General features: G+C 38.1%; 5 protein-coding genes across 6 annotated transcripts; 3 read left to right on the forward strand and 2 right to left on the reverse strand.

Annotated features, from left to right (window-relative positions):
• Positions 1–131: 131 nt before the first annotated feature.
• LOC141903788 (B9 domain-containing protein 1-like) lies at positions 132–2,951 on the reverse strand. Its single transcript, XM_074792102.1, has 6 exons — positions 2,890–2,951; positions 2,362–2,430; positions 2,168–2,279; positions 1,703–1,799; positions 1,484–1,614; positions 132–954 (listed from the first exon to the last, which is right to left on the reverse strand). Exons 1-6 carry the CDS (start codon positions 2,947–2,949, stop codon positions 794–796), a joined length of 630 nt encoding a protein of 209 aa, XP_074648203.1. The 5' UTR covers positions 2,950–2,951; the 3' UTR covers positions 132–793.
• Positions 2,952–3,023: 72 nt separating this feature from the next.
• Positions 3,024–3,863, forward strand: LOC141904063 (uncharacterized). Its single transcript, XM_074792513.1, has 3 exons — positions 3,024–3,218; positions 3,309–3,370; positions 3,551–3,863. Exons 1-3 carry the CDS (start codon positions 3,082–3,084, stop codon positions 3,703–3,705), a joined length of 354 nt encoding a protein of 117 aa, XP_074648614.1. The 5' UTR covers positions 3,024–3,081; the 3' UTR covers positions 3,706–3,863.
• A 112-nt stretch (positions 3,864–3,975) lies between these two features.
• LOC141904062 (galactokinase-like) lies at positions 3,976–7,963 on the reverse strand. The gene is made up of 7 exons (XM_074792512.1): positions 7,800–7,963; positions 6,757–6,946; positions 6,295–6,553; positions 5,760–5,941; positions 5,146–5,296; positions 4,562–4,724; positions 3,976–4,483 (listed from the first exon to the last, which is right to left on the reverse strand). Exons 1-7 carry the CDS (start codon positions 7,950–7,952, stop codon positions 4,412–4,414), a joined length of 1,170 nt encoding a protein of 389 aa, XP_074648613.1. The 5' UTR covers positions 7,953–7,963; the 3' UTR covers positions 3,976–4,411.
• Positions 7,964–7,979: 16 nt separating this feature from the next.
• Positions 7,980–10,901, forward strand: LOC141904066 (ankyrin repeat domain-containing protein 54-like). Its single transcript, XM_074792514.1, has 8 exons — positions 7,980–8,155; positions 8,351–8,594; positions 8,681–8,728; positions 9,405–9,503; positions 9,849–9,920; positions 10,012–10,059; positions 10,166–10,293; positions 10,590–10,901. Exons 1-8 carry the CDS (start codon positions 8,060–8,062, stop codon positions 10,782–10,784), a joined length of 930 nt encoding a protein of 309 aa, XP_074648615.1. The 5' UTR covers positions 7,980–8,059; the 3' UTR covers positions 10,785–10,901.
• Positions 10,902–11,434: 533 nt separating this feature from the next.
• On the forward strand, positions 11,435–19,544 carry LOC141903891 (uncharacterized). Of its 2 annotated transcripts, none has more exons than XM_074792258.1 (9): positions 11,435–11,559; positions 12,223–12,420; positions 12,815–12,926; positions 13,501–14,314; positions 14,648–14,739; positions 15,079–15,355; positions 16,596–16,789; positions 17,912–18,017; positions 18,377–19,544. In XM_074792258.1, the coding sequence occupies exons 2-9, from the start codon at positions 12,302–12,304 to the stop codon at positions 18,565–18,567; spliced, it is 1,905 nt and encodes a 634-aa protein (XP_074648359.1). In that variant the 5' UTR covers positions 11,435–11,559; positions 12,223–12,301; the 3' UTR covers positions 18,568–19,544. The 2 variants fall into 2 exon arrangements, with proteins under 2 accessions (XP_074648359.1, XP_074648360.1); XM_074792259.1 differs by lacking the exon at positions 16,596–16,789 and adding an exon at positions 16,109–16,263 and having other exon boundaries at positions 18,377–19,543.
• The last annotated feature ends 474 nt before the right edge of the window (positions 19,545–20,018 follow it).

Here is a 20,018-nt window from a genome sequence, read left to right on the forward strand (position 1 = left end):
AGACCATGCGATCCTAGCGGCAATACCGACTCGCTCGCTTGCCACAGTAACCTCCCATAAATACCAACTCTACTTTTAAATAAGCGATTAAAAAATCAGCAAAGACCGATACTAATTATTGAATACGGGTTATATATTTTATCTATAAAAACATTTTAATAAAAATTGCAGAATATCTGCATAATATAATATACTGTACACTACATAACTACAGAATCCTTTTAATTTATAACTGTTAACTCTATAGAGTGTATTTGTTTACTGTAACAGCACCAGATGACCCTAGCCTCATAACAGCAGTTGCTAAAAGGTTATTTCATGATAACTCGAAATTAAGCAACCTTTGAGCTAGATGTGCTCTACTATACACTACAAGAGCCAGTTGCCCAAAAGTTGGTTAGAGTTAACCAGCGGAATAGTTGATATAATAACAATTGAAAGTTCATTGTTACTATGGTATTTATCCGCCAGTTATATTTCAACCAATTTTTGAGCAACCACAGGGACTTGTCACAATTGATAGTGAATGAATCTAACCAGAATCTAACCCCAGTATCCCTGTATGGGTTGGTCATTGATACTACTGGTCTTATTTGTTCGCTATCAATTTTGACAAGTCCCAGCGTGAGCAAGTTGCCCTAAGTGTATCGTCATCATCGCTGTTGAGTAGTAGATCATACGACAGAGGATGAGAACTAAATTCGAAGTGACTACTCGCCCAAAATCGGACGGACGATGGATCCGCCCCGGGTCGGTGTTAAGGATGAGAACTACAGTCAGTGATTGTTTAGAGTTATTCGCCTCCCGCTTTGATCGTGGCTACGTTCACCGACATGTCGGTAAATTGCGACGCCGTTCCGTCGACTGTTTGAACTTCGTAACCGAGTTTCTTCATGTCTTTCTCGACGACGCTGAACGACAACGTGACGTATCCTTGCGAACGAACCCTCGTAACTGTCAAATATAGAATACTGAATCCATCAGGCGTCTTACACATCATAGGGACTTGTCGTAATTGATAGCGAATGAATAAAACCAATATCAGTGACCAGCTTTAGTATCCCTGGGGCTGGTTTTACAGACTGTTATTACTTTAAACTGGGGGGTTAACTTAATAATTCAATACCAATATACTTAGCCCCAGAGTTAACAGTAATACCGGTCTATAAAACTTGGCCCTGTAGTTATTGTATCATATAGGGATACCAGAGCTGGTCATTGATATTGGTTTTATTCATTAACTATCAATTGTGACCCTGTGTTACGGAAAGATTCCTCAGAAATAACGGGGTCGTCAAAAATCAGAAAAAAATATGTAATTCAAATTAATTTTTCCCCGAGAATCAGGGAATTCGGACTCTTTTCTTGAAAATCGAGGAATTTTTGGGCGGCGTCTGGTTCTTGCTGGTGATCGAGTGGCAAGATGAACCTCTTGATAAGAAACAAGTGAATTATTAAGAGTTGACAGTAAACCGTTTCATACCTTCTCTACCCTCTCCTTGAGCGATGACGCGAGGATCCACAAATTCTGGACGCCTTCCAAGCATCCAGCCTGTCAGTTTTTGCAGTTTCGAAGATGACTCCGGTACAAACATGGCGATTTTCCTTTTGTGTCTGCAATGATAAACACAATTTCAAGTTTTTTGATGACAGTATTTCACTGGGGACTGGGGAGGGGTTGTTTACTGACTCAACTACTCACCTGCCAGGGGTAACTGGAATATGGGTGGCTCCATATCCCCGTACTACGTCGTTTCCAAATATATCAATACCATACGAGTATACAACTATTTGTGGCCCTAAAAATAATTCCATAAAAATCAGATCATAACTAACCCACAATTACTGAGGTATACGAAGAGATTTATCTCTGAAAAATAATGGCAATGCTGAAACCGTTTTTACCGATTTTGAATAAAACCAAACTTTATCAAACTTCACTAACCCAAATATCCGCAAAAAAGTGTAAATTTGGGAGTCCCTTTCGAGTGAAGCTGACATGTGGTAAACAATTAAGATATTACATTTACCAACTTGAAAATGAAATTGTTACTCTTATCATTTGGTGTAGTTAATATGAAAAGAATGTTATCTTAATAATACCTGATTAAAATCAGATTCTTAACTAGGGTTGAGTATTGTCATAAACTCGATATTGAGAACTTACATCCAGATGGATTTGTGCTTTTAAAAGTGATATCTATCGGAAAATTGAATACATGCATTTGTCTGTCATCTCTGCTTTTCTTAGCTGTTTGGGTCATGCCCTCTTCAAGACCCTGAGAAAAAGACAAATACGATATTTCTACACTTAAAAGCTGACATTGATGTGCGTGGTTGAATGTCAATGTCAATGCTTACCGAAGTGATAACCCAATCAGGTCCATAAACAAAACAATATCGACACCAAATATCATCAAATTCTGGGAACTGAAATAAAACAACACAAATGAGTATAGCCTACATTCCATCCACACACAGCAGCATACCAATAGACAAAAAGAGCAGTTTACAATCACCCGAGAGGCTTTAATTTAAAGTGCAGTTCAGCAATAAAAAATGAGACCATCATTAAAATTCTTCCTGTGAGCGTACCGTCGCCGAGTGGAACCACAGCAGAGGATACCTCGGTGAAGAAGTAGGCCTACTTGCTGACCGAGGTGATATCTTCGTCAATCTATAGAGGTGGTACTAAAGCTAGTTAACTTATTAAGTAGGCTAGGATCGAGTAGTAGAGGCTATTTGTAAAAGCGTCTATAGCAACCAATTTAGATTATACATCATGTGAATATAAGCCATTTATTTCGTCAAAGACTTCCCTAGAAACATGCACCGAAAAGTGTTTAAGCAACTGAAGGTATCAAAATTTGAATAGCCGCAATAGTTTACCTCAGCAGATTCAATTTGTCCACTGAGTTTCACCAGGAATACGGAATTCGCTCCAGCCATCTTCAATCTTTCGCTATATTACGGATAGGGACTTGTTGAAACCCAAAACCGCATTTTCCTAATAGCCAGCTCCACATTCGTAAAAATAGCAGTACAGGCAATTTAATCGGTTATTGGCTTATTAAAATCACGATGGCTCAAAAAGTTGCGGATGGAATAACTAAAGAAATACTGCGAGCAGGAAGCGGAGATAAACCGAAAGTTGGACAGAAGATCACAGTTCATTGCACCGGTTCATTATCCGGTAATCCGCCGAAAAAATTCTGGAGGTTTGAGTGTAACCGTAACCGAATATGAGCGTACTATTTATCGAAATGGACTTCAACTTTATTTTCTGATATCATTTTCGTTTTTTGCAGCACCAGAGATCCGGGACAAAAAGAATTTACGTTTAAGGTTGGATTGAATGAGGTCATTGAAGGTAGGTGACGTCTGTTATTTTTAGGCGGAAGGTGATATCTTGCAATCTTTATTATTCCTGTTAACGCTATTTTGCCAACAACTCATTTTAATTGGTTAATTTACACCTGTGCACCGAGAAGTGCGTGTCTTAGAAGTAAGGCATGAATAATCTTAAAAATTAATTTTTTGTTTTTTAAAGGTTGGGATGTAGGATGTTTGACTATGCAGAAAGGTGAATTAGCTAAACTGACGATTCGTGGTGATAAAGCTTATGGTTCAAGAGGGTTTCGAGCTTGGGGAATTGGACCGAATGCCGAACTGATCTTCGAAATCGAAATGTTGCGCTTCGAATAGAATTCTAGAACATACTGATGGAATATTCTTTCAGACATTCCTCCGTAACACCTCCATTCAACGAGAGTCTTTGAAAAAATCATGTCGCCAATTCACTCGATTCAATTTTCTGTATTTTTCGTACGCATTTGAATAAAATTTAATTTCTGTATCAGAAACTCTCAGAAATTGTGTCGTAGATCACAGAATTCAGAATGGAAGAAACAGAACACGATCAATTCATCCAGGATGAAGAAGTATTTATTATTCAATATAATGAAGTATAGAAATATTTACTACGAATAAATAGCACATATTCTGTAAGACTCAAGACTGAATTACAATATTTTTAAGATTCTACTTTTAAAGTAAATATGTAGAGCATTATGCATCACTATTACAACATAATATAAAGATTAATTAAAATAGAAAATGGGAACCTAAATCTGATTTCAAACGAACAATTTTACAACGAACCCTTTCATAATTATTACCCTTTACTTCCCGAAAATAGAATAGTTCCCTGGTTCACCAGATTTGATCGGCTTTATAATGATATAATTCTATAAAAGTTTTGCACAAAACATAGCCTGTCTTCCCGTCAGTATTGATGCCTTACCACATAACAAATGATAATATGACCTTTTAGAAATTGCGCGGACTTGTCTAAGAAATCTTACAATGCGTTGGACCATCAATATAGCGTTGTCACATGACTGCACGACCTCTAAATTTGTAAAGGCCTTGCTCCAGCTGAAGGTTTCGATATATAGAATGAAGCTGTTCCCGTATAACGTTTCTGAAATGAGATATCATTTGATAGAAATTAAAATAGATATGAAGAACGCATTTTATTCGGTGTCCACGTTTAATTTACCTTGACATGTTGAATAAGATTATCGACATCTGATTTATTAACTAACGTTACAGTACAACCGCCGAAACCACCACCAGTCATACGCGATCCATAAACGCCTTCCACTTCTAAAGCCGCTTCAACTAATACGTCCAACTCGGGACAAGAAACCTCGTAATCATCCCTACAATTAAACAAACAAAATGTACAAACTTGGATCAAATATAAACACAAAGTACAGTCAACCCCGATTTACCGCCCACGCCGGTACAGAACGATTTTGGTGGTATAGATAGTATGGCGGTATATTGGGGGTGTTTTACTGTGTATTCGTATAGAGATGTACATTGAGAAAACCTGGCGGTAGGCAGTATATGGGGCGTTGACTGTATGGTGCTATTTTTCCATGTCGGGATTCTATCGGTACTACGTTCACCTCAAAATCTTAATTTTTATTCGCCCAGCGCTCATAAACCACCCTTGCTGAACCTACAGGCGGTATATCAGGGGATGACTGTAAATCTCGAAATCAATACAGTCTTATAATAGTGTACACGACAGGTGCATTCAGCCCCGAACGTTAGTTTCCCTGATTCTCCTATTACCTGAGTGAATTGTGGCTCTCAACCATCAGTTTACCGAATTTCGTATAATCCGAGTTTTCTAAAGCTGGTAATGATTCTTCAGTGCGGTGTATCTCTCCTATAACGTGACGAGCGCGCCTGTAAACAACCGCATCGAACTCCGGTTTCTTAGCTGAAAAAAACCACCAAATCTTAGATAATCGACGAGACACAACCTCGATGAAACACTCTGCGTCCACGTCGTAACAATACATTAGTATCAGAAAGGTTTCAACTATATCCTAATAATGGTCATCTTCAGGAAAACTTATGTTACAACAAAATAGATGTATCTCGAAAGCTAATTGTGTCAGGGTGGCTACTGAAAAATCTACTCAAAAAACCAGGATGCCACAGGGAATTGAGATAATGCTATTGACCACACGTTTCTTAATCGTGATTCAATGTAAAGTGAATAAATTGTAACATTTTAAACCTAGAAATTTTGTGTGCGTTGTTACAGTAGTATTCCTGAAGATGAAACTTAGGATATACCGAAACATCAAGAATAAATCATAAACTAAATGAAGGAAACCTTTTTTTTTAATGAATGTGGGTTTTTCCGGAATCTTTAAAACATGATTTTAAAACATTACCTTCTAAATCAGCGATAGTCGCGTTTCTAAGACTGGTTTTGCCGAGAAGTTCAGCGGCCTGTTCGCACTGTTTACGACGAGTAGGATATTCACTACCTGTTAATTCATGGCGAACATTAGAGTTGATGACGATGACAGCAACCTGTTGATCGGTAAGCGGTACCGGTATAGCTTCTAGAGATCTGTAAAACACCGAGTAATATCAATTAGTCACAATCGGACCCAGGCAATTTACAAATCCCCTGATTTTTCTGTGTGTTAACTTGGTGAATCAGAAAAATTTCCTGGTTTAAAATGTTACAATTGATTAGATTTTCAATGAATTATATAATTGAAAGAAACATGCGGTCAATTTCATATCCTAATTCCCTGATTTTCTCAAAATTCATCAAATTCCCCGAGTTTTCCTGATTTTTCTCTAGATTTTTCTGATTCCCTGAGTTTTCCAGGTCAGTGGCCACCCTGCTAGGGGATCTTACAAGCTTTCAGTAAATACCGTCCAAATTTGGAATCCCCTGTAAAACATGAATCTAACCTGCAATCTATCAAAAGAGCATGACCTTCTTTGGCCATAGTTGAAATGAATTGATCCATTATACCACAAGGCATACCAGCAAAATCATGTTCAGCTTTCTGGCAAGCCAATGCTTTCTCTTTCAAATCGTCAGTTCGGTCGCCGGTTAACTCTTCCAAAAATGTGTAAGTCGCAACTTCTAAAGATGCTGAACTAGACACACCGCCCCCTAGTGGCACTGATGAATGAATAACCGCATCAAATGATGGCGGAATCTTTCCTGAAATTAACATTGAAAATGTTGAAGTCCCTGTGCTGATAACCTGCAATTAATATTCCCAAATCAGGAGCAATTGCAGTTTAGGTGCCTCTTAAAGTTTATGCCATGTACCTAAACTCACCATAACCCTAATCTTCAATTACACTAGCACCATATAGCAGAAAGAGGTAACCTAAATTGCAGTTAGACAAACAATCATTTACCTTTGAAATTAGCGATAACACCTTTCACGTAGTTGGACCAAGTAGGTTTTCCAGGTTTTAAAGGTTGTTCCGCAGATGCTAACGGAAATTCTACATAATTTGGTTGATCAGCATTTTCTGCTAATGTCTGTATTCTACACGCGTTACTGTCATTTTTGGCGCCAACAATAACTGTCACCTCTGGCAACGCCTAAAAAGAGGTATTATATGACATGTAATGATTAACGAATTCAAAAAACAACAGGAAAACATTGCTACCTTTTGAATTCAACTTGAATAGATAACTGGTTCAAAGGTCTCTGACCAATATAACAATATGATGATGATAAATGAAGAAATCCCACACTTCGAATTTAAAATTATACGATCAAATTTATTATTATGAAACCACAACGTTTCAGCTGTTGACTAACAGCCATCATCAGGTGGAATGATGATGATGATACTAACTCAGTTATATTTAGGCAGTAATTATTTTACCGGATATGGTCACCGACTTCTCAACGCTATTTTGTCGGATATCGTCTCTTATTGGCTGATTTACTCCGCGCATGCGCAGAGAGGTGCGCGCGACTTAGAAAATTCAAAGGAAGTGTGGAGAACAGAGTTTGAGAAAATAGAGCGAGACTGGAACCCAGGCAAGTAAATTACTAGCGCATCATCATACCACTAGACCACCGAGCTCGCTGACAGTCGGCTGAATGTTTTAACTACATAAAGCCTTACCTTACCACAACCCTAGTTGTGAAACAGAACAGAATCACTTCCTTATTATATGGAAGTGATTATTTAGCCGGGTTCTGATATTTGATAGTTATCACAGGGACCTGACACAAAAGTTTTTCGACTCCATTATCCTAGGTACTAAAAACTTTATATATATATATATATATTACCTAGGATACTGGGGCCAAACAACTCTTGTGTCAGGGTCGACCTGTGATAGTTATAGTTAAATCAGTCGACACTGACAGTGAATTTCGACGTGTTACTCTCTGTAATTAGCACGACCGATGTTATCACTCGTTGATTTCGATGCTTACCATCGGTAAAACAAAGCCTTCATTATAATCAGTGTGTTCGCCTATCAGGTTTACTCGACCGGGCGCGCATCCTGCTACTGTAGGCGCGTATTTAAACAATTCTTTGAACTTTACCACAGCGGCCTCGACTAATACACCGACTGGATCAGCCATCTCTGCGTACCGGTTAGTGGCGCCCTCTCCTCGCTTACCAGCGGTGGACTCGACTTTTCGTCGTTTTCAAAGATGTAAACAAACTGATCTAATCGACTGTTTAAGCTATGGAGAAGAGCGTTGCCGGTTGTAGTTCGACTTCGAGAGGCCCGTGGACTGAAAACCACTGCTCATCATCAGAATCAGAGGAAGGAGAATACTGTGTAAGTTCCAAATCCTATTTCATCTAAATTCAATTTCGATTTTATTCCACAAAATACTTCTACTTCTACCAATTTATTGCCACCATCAACCAGTTGATGATTTAGCCAACGAGACGCGCATGAAAAAAAAACAAAAATGACCGTTTGCGTGCTTTGGATGAAAAAATATAAAGTAGATGTAATTTTCCTGTTTAGGTTGAGAATGAGGAGAAAAAAGCGTTGACTCTGGGAGTTTTCCCAATTAAATGGACGTCGAATGTCGAATATCTACCGCCGATCAGTTACGAGAATTTGAACCCTGTGCCGGCGCCGTCTTTTAACTACGAATCTCACGAACACGTGAAAAGTTTCGTCACAAAAATGCGGACGGGCGTCTTACACCGGAGACAACGCATGAGGAATCTGTGCAACAGAAGCGCAGTCGCTAGATCTATACTCGGTGTGTATATCAGCTAATAGGTGGCTCTGCTACCCCTGTTTGTATTTGAGCACTTTATCAGTGAATTACCGGTATGATATTTTCAGATCCAAAGAAGTTGAGGTTCGCAGCTTCAAATGATGATTATGATAAAGGTACTGAGTAACAAACTGGTTCCAGCCTCTTAAATCCTTTCAGCACATAGGCCTACCCCACAGTCGAAATTCAACCCCTCTTTGTTGCATATACCCGCCGTGCGGTGTATCCATATAATTGTGAATTGGCTGATAGCACCTGTCAAACATCATGTAGGCCTATTAGTTAACCCTTTCAGTGCTGACTAATCAATACCCTATAGTGCTGGAGATAATTTGAAAATTTTGAAAAATTCCGCCCTAGTGTGTTGAATAACGGGAATACCACTATAAAGCGTCTACACCGCGGCGCAGTGTATCGTTAGTAACTAATATTTCACTATGTTTGACAGGTGCTGCCATCTTTCAATAGAGATAAAAACTAAATACACCAATACACCGCAGTGCGGTGTACTAGCAAAATCCATCACCGATTCATACACCGCACTGCAGTGTATACGCACTGAAAGGGTTAAAACAATTCACTGCACTGCAGGACAGGTAACATAGAGGTATGTCCATTAAATACATCCCATTGCGGTGAAATTTCTTCTGTAACATAGGATTGGAAACTATCCGTAATGAAAGTGTTTAATCCGGATAGTTTGAATAGATGAAATCCATCCAGTTTTATAACGTCCATCACTTGGAAATGTTGACCTGACTGATTTTGAGATGTTATGTTGATTTGTTACAGTGGTGAATTTACTAATTGCTGGTGTTGATCCGTGTATTAAAGATGACAGACATCGCACCCCGTTACACATTGCAGCTGCTAAAGGCTATGATAGAATAGGTGACTATTGTATTTTACGTATATCCAGGGTTCTTATATACAGTTCACGGAATTACGGATTTACTTAATTTCCCTACCTGTAGAAATGGGGTCAAGGGAATTCTGATTCTTTTCTTGAAAATCAGGGAATTCAAATTTTTGGTGTCTTGTCGTCGTTGACAAGAAGCTCAGGAAACGATAAGAAACAGCCCCCACTGAGGACATCTTATGATATGATTAGGGAATGATCAGGGAAATGTCCGTGAATTTTGGATTCCCTGATCTGTAAGAACTGTCTCTAAATCCACTGTCCCTCATCAGAATTCCTAATTTAATTGACTAAAAGATTAATGTTCTATTTTGCAGTAAAAGTTTTATTGGATTACGGAGCTGATGCTAATCAAAAAGATATGATTGGAAATACTCCATTGCATTTAGGTAATTAATTATTCATTGAACTATACCAGAGTTTCTGAGATACTCAGATGTGGTTGAATCTAATGTTGATGGCATGTTTTCTTATTCATAGCTGTTTGCAGCAATCATATCAATGTCGTTACCACGTTATTGAAATCAGGTATGGTACCCGTCCGTATATGTCGACAATGATTCTTAACTGTAAGCTATTATAAAATCAATGTCGTTTAAAATTTTTAAATGATGAAATGATGATTTTCTTATAGGCACAAATGCTAGGATGATAGATAACAGTGGTAGAACTCCTTTGCATTTAGCTCAATCACGACTGAGGATATTACACGATGAACCGGGATACTATACCCCCAGCAAACTACGCGAGGAGTGTTTTAGGGTAAATATTAATTTAGATGCTTCATAATGAGTATCCTGCTAAAAAGTCAAGGAAAACATAAGTCAGATAAAAGTGGCCACCCCGATGGTGGATTGGCCCATGGCTTGAGTCCTCATAAACTGGACCCAGTTCCACAGTTGTGAGTTAGAGTTAACTCCGAGTTAAAGTTAGTTCATTTTCAATGAGTTAACTCAAGAGTCAAATCTTAGCTGGGAACTGTGGAACTGGACCCGGCGCTCTATTTAGTTACTCTAGGGAATGAGAATTATCTGAATAGGATTTTGTTTATTTTTCAGTTAGTTGACATGATAAAACAGTATCTAATAGCGCTAGGTACCGAAGAAAGTGTGGATGAACTATCGGGACTTTGTGAGAAAATGTCGCTAGCCACAACCAGATCGGAAATGGATAACGTTAACGAACTATTGTCTCAGTTTACGGATATGAACATCGAAAAACGCGATAAAAAAGATCAATTGATGCCGCCTTAAAGCCGGACGCTGTGAAGGACCTGTTGTCTGCTGGAGTTAATTTCATATTATTTTCTAGTCGCCCCTGTAAAACTCTGCCATTCTCTCCTTTAAATGTTGTAGTGTGTAGATTTGTAACATAACAAAAAAAGAAATAAATTTACTAATTTAATGAAAAGAGATCTTGTCGAGGTGAAATCCTCTCCTGGTTGTGAGTCAAACTTCTTATTTTCTACAAGCCACGAAGATTGACTGGACAGATTTTTCCTCCAATTCCTCACCCTATTCCAAGGATTATAAGATAAGGATCCAGTTCCACAGTTGTAAGATTTGATTCTTTTATTTTAACTCGTTGAAAATAAACTAATTCAAACTCAAGTTAACTAACTCAAAAGTTTGGAACTGGAGGATCAAGGAGTTGAAGATAAATGGATTTTGACTAATAGTAAAGAATTTTTGGCATGTCTTAATAATCTTGACTATGGACGGATTAGGATTAGGATTAGGATTTTATTTACACTCCAACCGTTTCTATGGTACATGGAGGGAGACTTATACAAAGTATACAATATTTACAATTAACAGAAAGTATAAACTTGTTTTGATAAAATATAACAGTTATTAACAATATATTACGGATTCGAACCCAGGTGCGTCACTCGGCGGTCAGTGATGACGTCATCGGCGATAGAGTTTCGAATAACCAGTGCCCTTTGACTGTTCCTGATTTTTGGAAAATTTCCACGTAAAAATCATCGTTTCTTCACATTCCAGCGTCAAAAGTCGGGTGCATGAGGTATGTTTATGAAATTGACTGATTTCTGCGATGATCCGTGCGCATATTGTTATTTGATCGAGCGGGTGATATTTATTTGGGTCTTGGAGGATTGGTATCATATCAATTCAATTCAAACTTTATTCCGATGACAGATAAGCCAAGTCAACACCACCTCAAACCCCGAGTTCTTACAACAAGTCATCGTTCTCCATACGCTGGGATCTTAGAGAGGCTGCATTCCTTCATTCACTAGTGTAACTTGCTGTTGTTAAGAATGATAACCTCTCCCCAAAATCTCCCAAAAAGTCTCCCCAAAAAAGATTGCAAAAAAGGCAAAAATATTGAACAGCTGAAACGAAAATTACCTGCCTACTACTAGATTAGGCCTCTTTAGTAGGCCCTCAAATTTAGTAACACATCCTTGAAAGGTAATTTTTTGCGTGATCTGCTTTAGTTAGCGCGAGCTCAATAATTGACAAAACGATAATCAAGTGACATCAACTTCGTACGTTGAAGCGGCTGCATATCTTCTTACAGTATGGGTGGATTATCAGAGTAAGGATGGATATTAAAAACAGGAGTGCCCACCCGTTTAAACCCCCTCGTAGAGAACACATCTACAGGCAAGTGAGCGTCCAACCTATCTGGTTATTCATTTAACGTGTATCCTCTTTGTTAAAGGTTGAAATGAGCAGAAGGGAAAATTAAAGCGATCAATTATAGATTAATTTGAAAAAAAGAGAAGGCGATTGTATCAATCATGGCTACGAATACGACTAATTACAAGAGCACTTCGAATAATGACAGCGATTCCGAACGCTTGATTAATTCTACTGGGGATAGTAATAATGAAGATGAACTGGAAAGAGAAGTCAACAGGTAATGACTGATAGACCTCTAAACCCTTGTCACTGCTTCTTTTTGGTTGAACTAAGTCTATTCATTCAACAGTTCTGAAATTCAACTAAACATACAAAAATAGATTCTAAATCGATTTCCCATTAATTGAATTGACAAAGAAATAACATTGTTTTAAAAGTTAAACTTTGTGAAAATGGCCTCTGAGGACTGCAATTGTCTTATAAGACCAAAACAGTGAAGCAAGTAAATTCTAGGGCAGGGACAATGGTCATCGATTAAATGAATTTGGGCAAAGGTTAAGCGTTTTGTCTCAATGGGACACGCAATAATCCGAATTTCGCAGCTGGGTGGCAAAATTATTATTTGATTATTTAAAACACTAACATAAATGTTTTATTGGTTTTGAATACAGGAAAGCGAATTATTACTATTCAACATTCGTTGATCTTTCGAACATGGTTAAAGCATTCATCGGCAGTAATTACCTCGGCATTCCATTCGGATTCTACCAAGCAGGAATATTGGTAAGTTCGAAATAATAGATAGCATTTCCCTTTGACAGGGTATTAACCACTGACCTGGATAACTCAGGGAATCTGAAAACCCACGAATTTTGCCAAAACCTGGAAAAATTAGGGATCTATAATTGATCACACGTTTCTTAGAAGTAAGAACCAGTAACTAATAATTTACAGTGGTCACTCTGTTTGAGGTGACATGTTACGTGTTATTACAGAGTTATACATAGAATTGTCGATAAAAACTGTACAGTAGACCAGTTTGCTTAGTTATGTAGAAATAAGATAAAATGGTACAAGTAACTCAAAAGCTGAGCATTTACTCTTTTAAAAATCAAGGCAAGGATTCTGATAGATTTTTGACAAAAAACCTTGGTAACTCTAGGATTGAATTCAATTCAGTTATTATTATACTATTGACCATATTGATCAAATTTCTTAATCGTCTGCCTCAGATTCATGGCAGATGAGAAAACTCATCACTCATAGACGGGGGAAAAAGGCTGAGTTCTCAAAAGCTAATCATTTTAAGCAGGTCGTGAAATATATACATCTAACGAATTATTGTTGTCATTTTCAGCTTGGTTGTATCGTGCTGATTACGGTTATCGCACTCACCGCTCACTGCTGCCAGATGATCGTCAACTGTAAGAAATACCTGTGGCGCCATCTGGTCGAAAACCACGAGGCTCGCCTAGGCCGCGAGGATCCCGAATATCGCGACCATCTGAATCGATCGTTGAGCTACGCGGACATCGGGCGTCACGCGTTGGGAAAAGCCGGAGTTGTGATCGTCGACTTTTTCCTGGTCGTCACCCAAACCGGATTTTGCGTTACGTATTTCATATTCATCGGCAACACGATTCATTCGATGTTCCCGACGCGCCCGGTCGCGGTTCCCACCGCCAATTCGACTAATTATAGTCTCGGCGCAGATGGCGCTAGTAGTAGTAGTATGAGGAGATTATTAGAAATTTCGGCGGATGCGAATCAGACGTCGACGACTTTAGTTCCGACAACGACGATCTCGACACCAGTTATTTCAACGACAGCATCTGCGTCTAACGCTACAACCAGTTCACTGTTGAATACAACTTTAACCGCATTGCTGAGTTCAACGACCGTTAGTCCGGATGTGAACACGACCGTTAGTCCGACTGTTAGCACGACCGTTAGTCCTGCGGCGAACACGACCGCGTTCGTCGGTCCGACCATGTTACCGACGATACAGATATCGACGGCTCCCGATTTGATCTATTTAGTTTTGATTCCTCTACTGCCGTTCATTCTGTTCGCGTATATACGCAAGATTCGCAAAATGGGCGGTGTCAGTTTCCTGGCGAATCTGGCGATATTCGGCGGTTTCCTGGCGATACTGTCAATCATGTTATCAGGTGTGTGTACAATGGAAACCCGCTTTATTCCTATCATTGGGGACTCGATGAAATTAATCCGGTTCAAGATCTTTTTCTTACCCAACTAGACGGTTACCAAATTAGAAACTGAATTTAGTAAACCACAAAGTTAACGGTTTGCCGAAATAAACAGTACATGAAAGTGATGCAGACACTTCCTTGAAATTCCAAATTTTCTCCTTGAAAACTCCTTATATCGACGAATAAATGATCTGTAACGAGCCTGGGTTGAATTGATATGGATTAAGCGGGTTTATTTATTACTGTTTCCTCACAGTTTCACGAATAAGAATTAGGACGTTATTTTCACAGATTTTAAGAAACACAAAGTAGAGCTGTTTAATTGGTCGACGTTCCCGGTGTTTTTCGGTCAAACTGTTAGCGCTTTCGAAGGTATTGGACTGGTAAGTATTGAATACTGTAGATCTTACCCCCTCAGCCTATACGAAATACCCCTATATGAAAAAATAATGAAATCATTAATGTTATACTAGACTTATAACTGTATGTTGTATATAACATTACAGTTATAGCCTATAGCACTGTATAACATTTTCATCAAGCAATAGCACAAAACTGGGTCATCTCTAAGACCGACTGGAATTTTCTCCTAAGAATCACAACCCGCTATGTAGAAATTCAATAGATTAAAAAACGAAATTGAATTATCAAAAGTTGATAAATATAATCTGTAAATGTTTTTTCTTAGACCTGCGAAATAAAAAATGAAACGTTTGTTTCAGATAATTCCGGTTGAAACGAGTATGGACGGAAACCAGCATAGATTTCCGGTATTTCTGTGCATCGCCTTGGGTATCGTCGGTTCGATGTTGTCGACGTTCGGCATTATCGGATATATCAGATACGGAACGCACGTTCAGCAGTTGATATTGAATAACCTGACGTTCGGGCCGATATCGGTGGTAGTCGACGGTACGCTGGTGTTAGCGATATTATTCACCTACCCGTTGCAATATTTCCCCGTCGCTCAAATTCTAGAACGATACATATTCGGAATCGGTAAGTCGTTTTGAAACTCGTCACGGTTTATTTACTTAAATTACGTTTTACCGCACTTTTGAAAAATATTCATAATAATTTTTTTGCTCAAAAGTATTAACATTACTTATAAGAAACCTGCAAATTTTTGATGAGTGAATACATCTATCCATCATCAGAGATCTATTAAAACTACCGGGTACTTGAGATAAATCTCTGAAGGTGGATAGAAACTTCAGTGAAACAGATTGTTTTTAGTTGTTATATACTACACACTGACTGTGACGTAGTCTTAATTGATTTGGTAAGTTAATGTTCAACATTGCAGGGTTCATAGTAGTCCTTGAAGGTCCTTAAAAGTTTTGGAACGGGAATGAGTTCATATTACAAGGCTATGAGTATCAAGGAATGCCGTGCCGCTAAAATCCTTGACTCATCGTCATGCTCCTTGGAATAACGTCGCCTCAGTACGTTATTACAATTTGAAAATTCTAGACACTACCATATTGTGTACTACAGTAGGCTATATCAGGTCATCATGGTAATGCTGATGATTTATCTCAATTCCAATGACAAAAACGATTCTGGACAATGCAAATGCAATGATTAGCCTGTATGACGATTACATATAAGTCCTCGAATCGAGTAAAAAAAGTCCTTCAAAGTCATTAAATGAGATTGGTCATGGACACTACGAACCCTGACATTGGCACAGGTTCGGATTCGGTATTTTTTCCTAAACTCATAGAGATACACTACTAACCCCACCTATAGGTCGAGTCGTACACCACCAAGGTCTGCAGCTTCAGGAAGAGGAAACGAGTGATGTAGAAACGGAAACAGAAGATGAATTGGATGATTTGATTAGTGATAGTAACGAAAGGAAACCGTTGAATACGAACCGTGGTTCTTCTCAATTGGTTCATCATGTATGCTCTTACAATTACAGGCTACCTCCCCTCCCCCCAATATCTTACCAAGTATAGGTGAACCATATCTTTTGACTCAAAAAGTGATGGAGACTCAAAATTTGTCGATAGCTGACAATTTTTAGTCACTTAGAGAATTTCTCACGTTGATTGATTTGAGTTTACGTTCACTTTGGTTGACCTACGCTCGGACATATATCCTCAGTGCCTTACCTCGCCAATCATATAATGATTATCAGTCAAATCAATGATTGATTGATTGATTTTAGCTCCTCCCACCCGTCTGTCTTATATGGTCGTAACGCGACATTAATTAATAATACATTATTCAGGTATGATAGATCATCATAGTAGTTCAAATGGCGATGAGGATTTCGATGACGGAAATGATGATTATTCCGATGATAATGATGATGACGATGATTTTGTAAATGAAGGTCGAGGTTTCGTAGAAGCCGCTGATCCTGACGTAGATGATGAAAATAAACCGATGCTTTCCGGCAATAATGCAACATCTAGTAATCATGTAATCAGCGTTTCTATTCAGTGTTGTGTTGTGTGATTAGCTATCATTGTATTGTGCAGCTGCAGCTGCTGCTGCTGCTGCTGCTGCTGCTGCTGCTGCTCTCACCTCTGTCTCACCTTGGAGAAATCATTTGAAAACAAATGATAACTGCAAGGTTTCACTTCTGTCTCGCCCCTGTGTGTGTTGTCTTGTTACTTGTTTGTTTATACAGTCGACTAAGCTTATATCTTATACAAAGAAAAATTCTGGCTTGGTCGCACCTAACACATCCAAAGTACCATCAATACGGGGATAATTGTCTTCTGTGGTGGCCATATTCCGATGTATCAGCTGAAACTGGTCTAAATCACTCTGTATAATATTGGTATATCGTAGTTGTATACCGTTTCGGAGATCTAATGAGATATGCCTAGTGCTTGCTTCTGTTATTGTAGCTTGATCATGATTTTGGAAAAAGTAATGTACAGGGTACCGGTATAAAGGCGACCGGCCGGGTCAGCTTTTGAGCTCAACAGAAATGAGAAACAAGGTATCGATTTTTATAGCCTAAATATAAGTTAGAAATATATACAATGACGATAGAAGCGTAGTCGACTGTACTGTTACTTTCACAGTTAAGAGGTTTGTATTACATGTGTTGAACAATTCTGTGAATGAATAGTGGTTATAGTTTGGAAGTTAATTTTTTCGTATATCTCAAAATGATCAAGTGAACGGTGTCAAATATTTGCACAATGAAGTTCAACTTCTAAACGATCTTATCATAAATTCATAAATCATTTCGCAATGGAGAATAAAGAACTAGTAGTAAGCGCTGTCATCATAAATTTGAATGCAGGGTAATGAACTTATTAGGCCAGACATGTCTCGAACGTGTTCAGTTGATAACAGCTATAAATCTTGACGGAACTTCAGCACTTCAACTTATATAGCATCCTATACTTTTTCTGTAACTTAAAATTTCACTTCGCACTCGCTTGTTTTTGCTTATCCCTTACACCGGCATGTTTTCTGATCAATAATACTTCAATCAATAAGACTTTTCTGGGAGCAATGAAATCATATTATGACATGCATTTTACCCACATTTAAACGAGAATTCGTATTTTTTGTTGTTTTCAGGTTCCAAATTGGAAACGTAATTTGCTACGTACTGTAATAGTATTAATCATGTGCGCTCTGGCTGTTTTACTCAGAAATAATTTCGCGTATATTTCCGCTCTTATAGGTAAGAACAAACATCAGGATTTAAGTATTCCCAGTAACCCTCTTTATTTTGAACTCATAAGAGAGATGTCAATCAGCTGTCTGTACCCTGCACCCTCTCAGACAATCTGTTGTCTGAACCCTGCACCCTCCCAGACAATTTGTTGTCTGAACCCTGCACCCTCTCAGACAATCTGCTGTCAGTACCCTGCACCCTCTCAGACAATCTGCTGTCTGTATCCTGCACCCCCTCAGACAATCTGCTGTCTGTATCCAACACCCTTTCAATCTGCTGCCTGTACTCAGTATAGGTCAGTACAGGTAGCAGGTACTGCCTGCATTAAATCAATATTGAATGTTCTCATCATTGTAAATTTGTAGGTGCTTTCGGTAGTACAGCTTTAGGATTCATTCTGCCGTGTATTTTCCACTTGCGTTTGGAATGGAACGATTTATCGGTAGCTGTCAAAATCAAAGACATTTTCATAATAATCATCGGTACAGTTGGAGGAGTTATCGGTGTTGAGAAAGTTATCGAAGAAATGGTGAAAAACTTTCGAAAAGGTCTCTAATTATTTCAGTCAACGAAATAGATTTTCGAATGCTGTTAAACGCTCAAAACATTGTAGGCAGTTGAACAACAATATCGATTCGTTATACACCAGGTTCCACAAATCTAGAGTTCAAATTTGTCTCCAGGGTCAAAACATTGAAAATGAATCCTGATCCTGTGATGCGACTGTGGTTAAGCAAACTTGCGTTTAGTTTCAACGACGAAAGAAATCAAGATGGCTGCCATACGGTCTTCATTATCAGTGTAGCTAAATCGATATCGTTGTTAACAAATCTGTAGATTTCGATCCCTGCCTCGGTAAAAGTGTATCCGCATAATCCATGAAAAATAATTTTTTACTTAAATCTACATAATAATAGTCCTTTATTGAATTGTGATTTCATAATTGTTAATTATTCTCTGAGAGAATTATTCGCGTAATTAAGAATTCCATGACTTCTTTCCATCGAGATGTTGTTTTGTCTATCGTTGCTATCAAAATTTTTGATGCGAATACGTATAATCAAATTGTGACAGTAAAATTCTTGTCAGTCTAATTCTAGTCTTCCATTGTGCAATTGTACGCGGGGCCAAGTAATCATATTTTTTCAGTACTTTTTATCTATCGTAGGCTAACTGTTTCGGTGTTTTATGCAATCCATTTGTAACATTGATTGTTTTATAGGAAACTATTTTTGTAATAAATATTGGCAGCGAAATGTTAATGTGTCTTGTTCTAGGCACACGCAGTTGTATATGTCAATTTTACTAGTTTGATAAATTTTTCGATTAACTTTAAAACGTATTCGTCCAGCAGTACTTATTAGAGAATATTGTAGCACGATCTTGGCTTTGAGGTACTCGTGGTTTTATCGGTGGATATCTGGATCCAGTTAACATTTTATTCAACTGAAGCTGCCTTTGTGTCTTTCACTTGAATTACTGATATTAATGGAGAATTTTATGTACAATACTATATATATATATATATATATATATATATAATGATCATTAATACAGATATGCTGTTATTGTAAATACTGGTACTGTTGATTTTCGCTTACAAAATGTATGAAAAGAATTTATGTTTTTCGTGACAATTTAAGATTAAAGAATACTTGAGAATCATCAAATCATTCAATTAGTTATTGTATCTTTTTCTTTTTTCGCCTATCAGTTACTTAAACTTTCATTACAAGTCAAACCAAATTTACAATGGCACATTGACTTACGAGATCCCGGACTTCGATATTATCCACCTCCATTACATAATCTGGATACAGTGGAACCTCATTTGTACAAATCTCGTGTCGCAAAAGTGAAATTTACTTGGAAATCATTGTAATAAAAAATAAAAGTTTCATCTTCAACAGAGTCGTATTAACGAGGTTCAACTGTACTTTTTTTTCAAGGGAATTGGCTATCCTTAGGGCTAGTACTGATATGGTGTACCCATAAAGCAAAAATCAC

This window comes from Tubulanus polymorphus, chromosome 4 (assembly GCF_964204645.1).
Source record: "Tubulanus polymorphus chromosome 4, tnTubPoly1.2, whole genome shotgun sequence".
Classification (NCBI taxonomy): domain Eukaryota; kingdom Metazoa; phylum Nemertea; class Palaeonemertea; order Tubulaniformes; family Tubulanidae; genus Tubulanus; species Tubulanus polymorphus.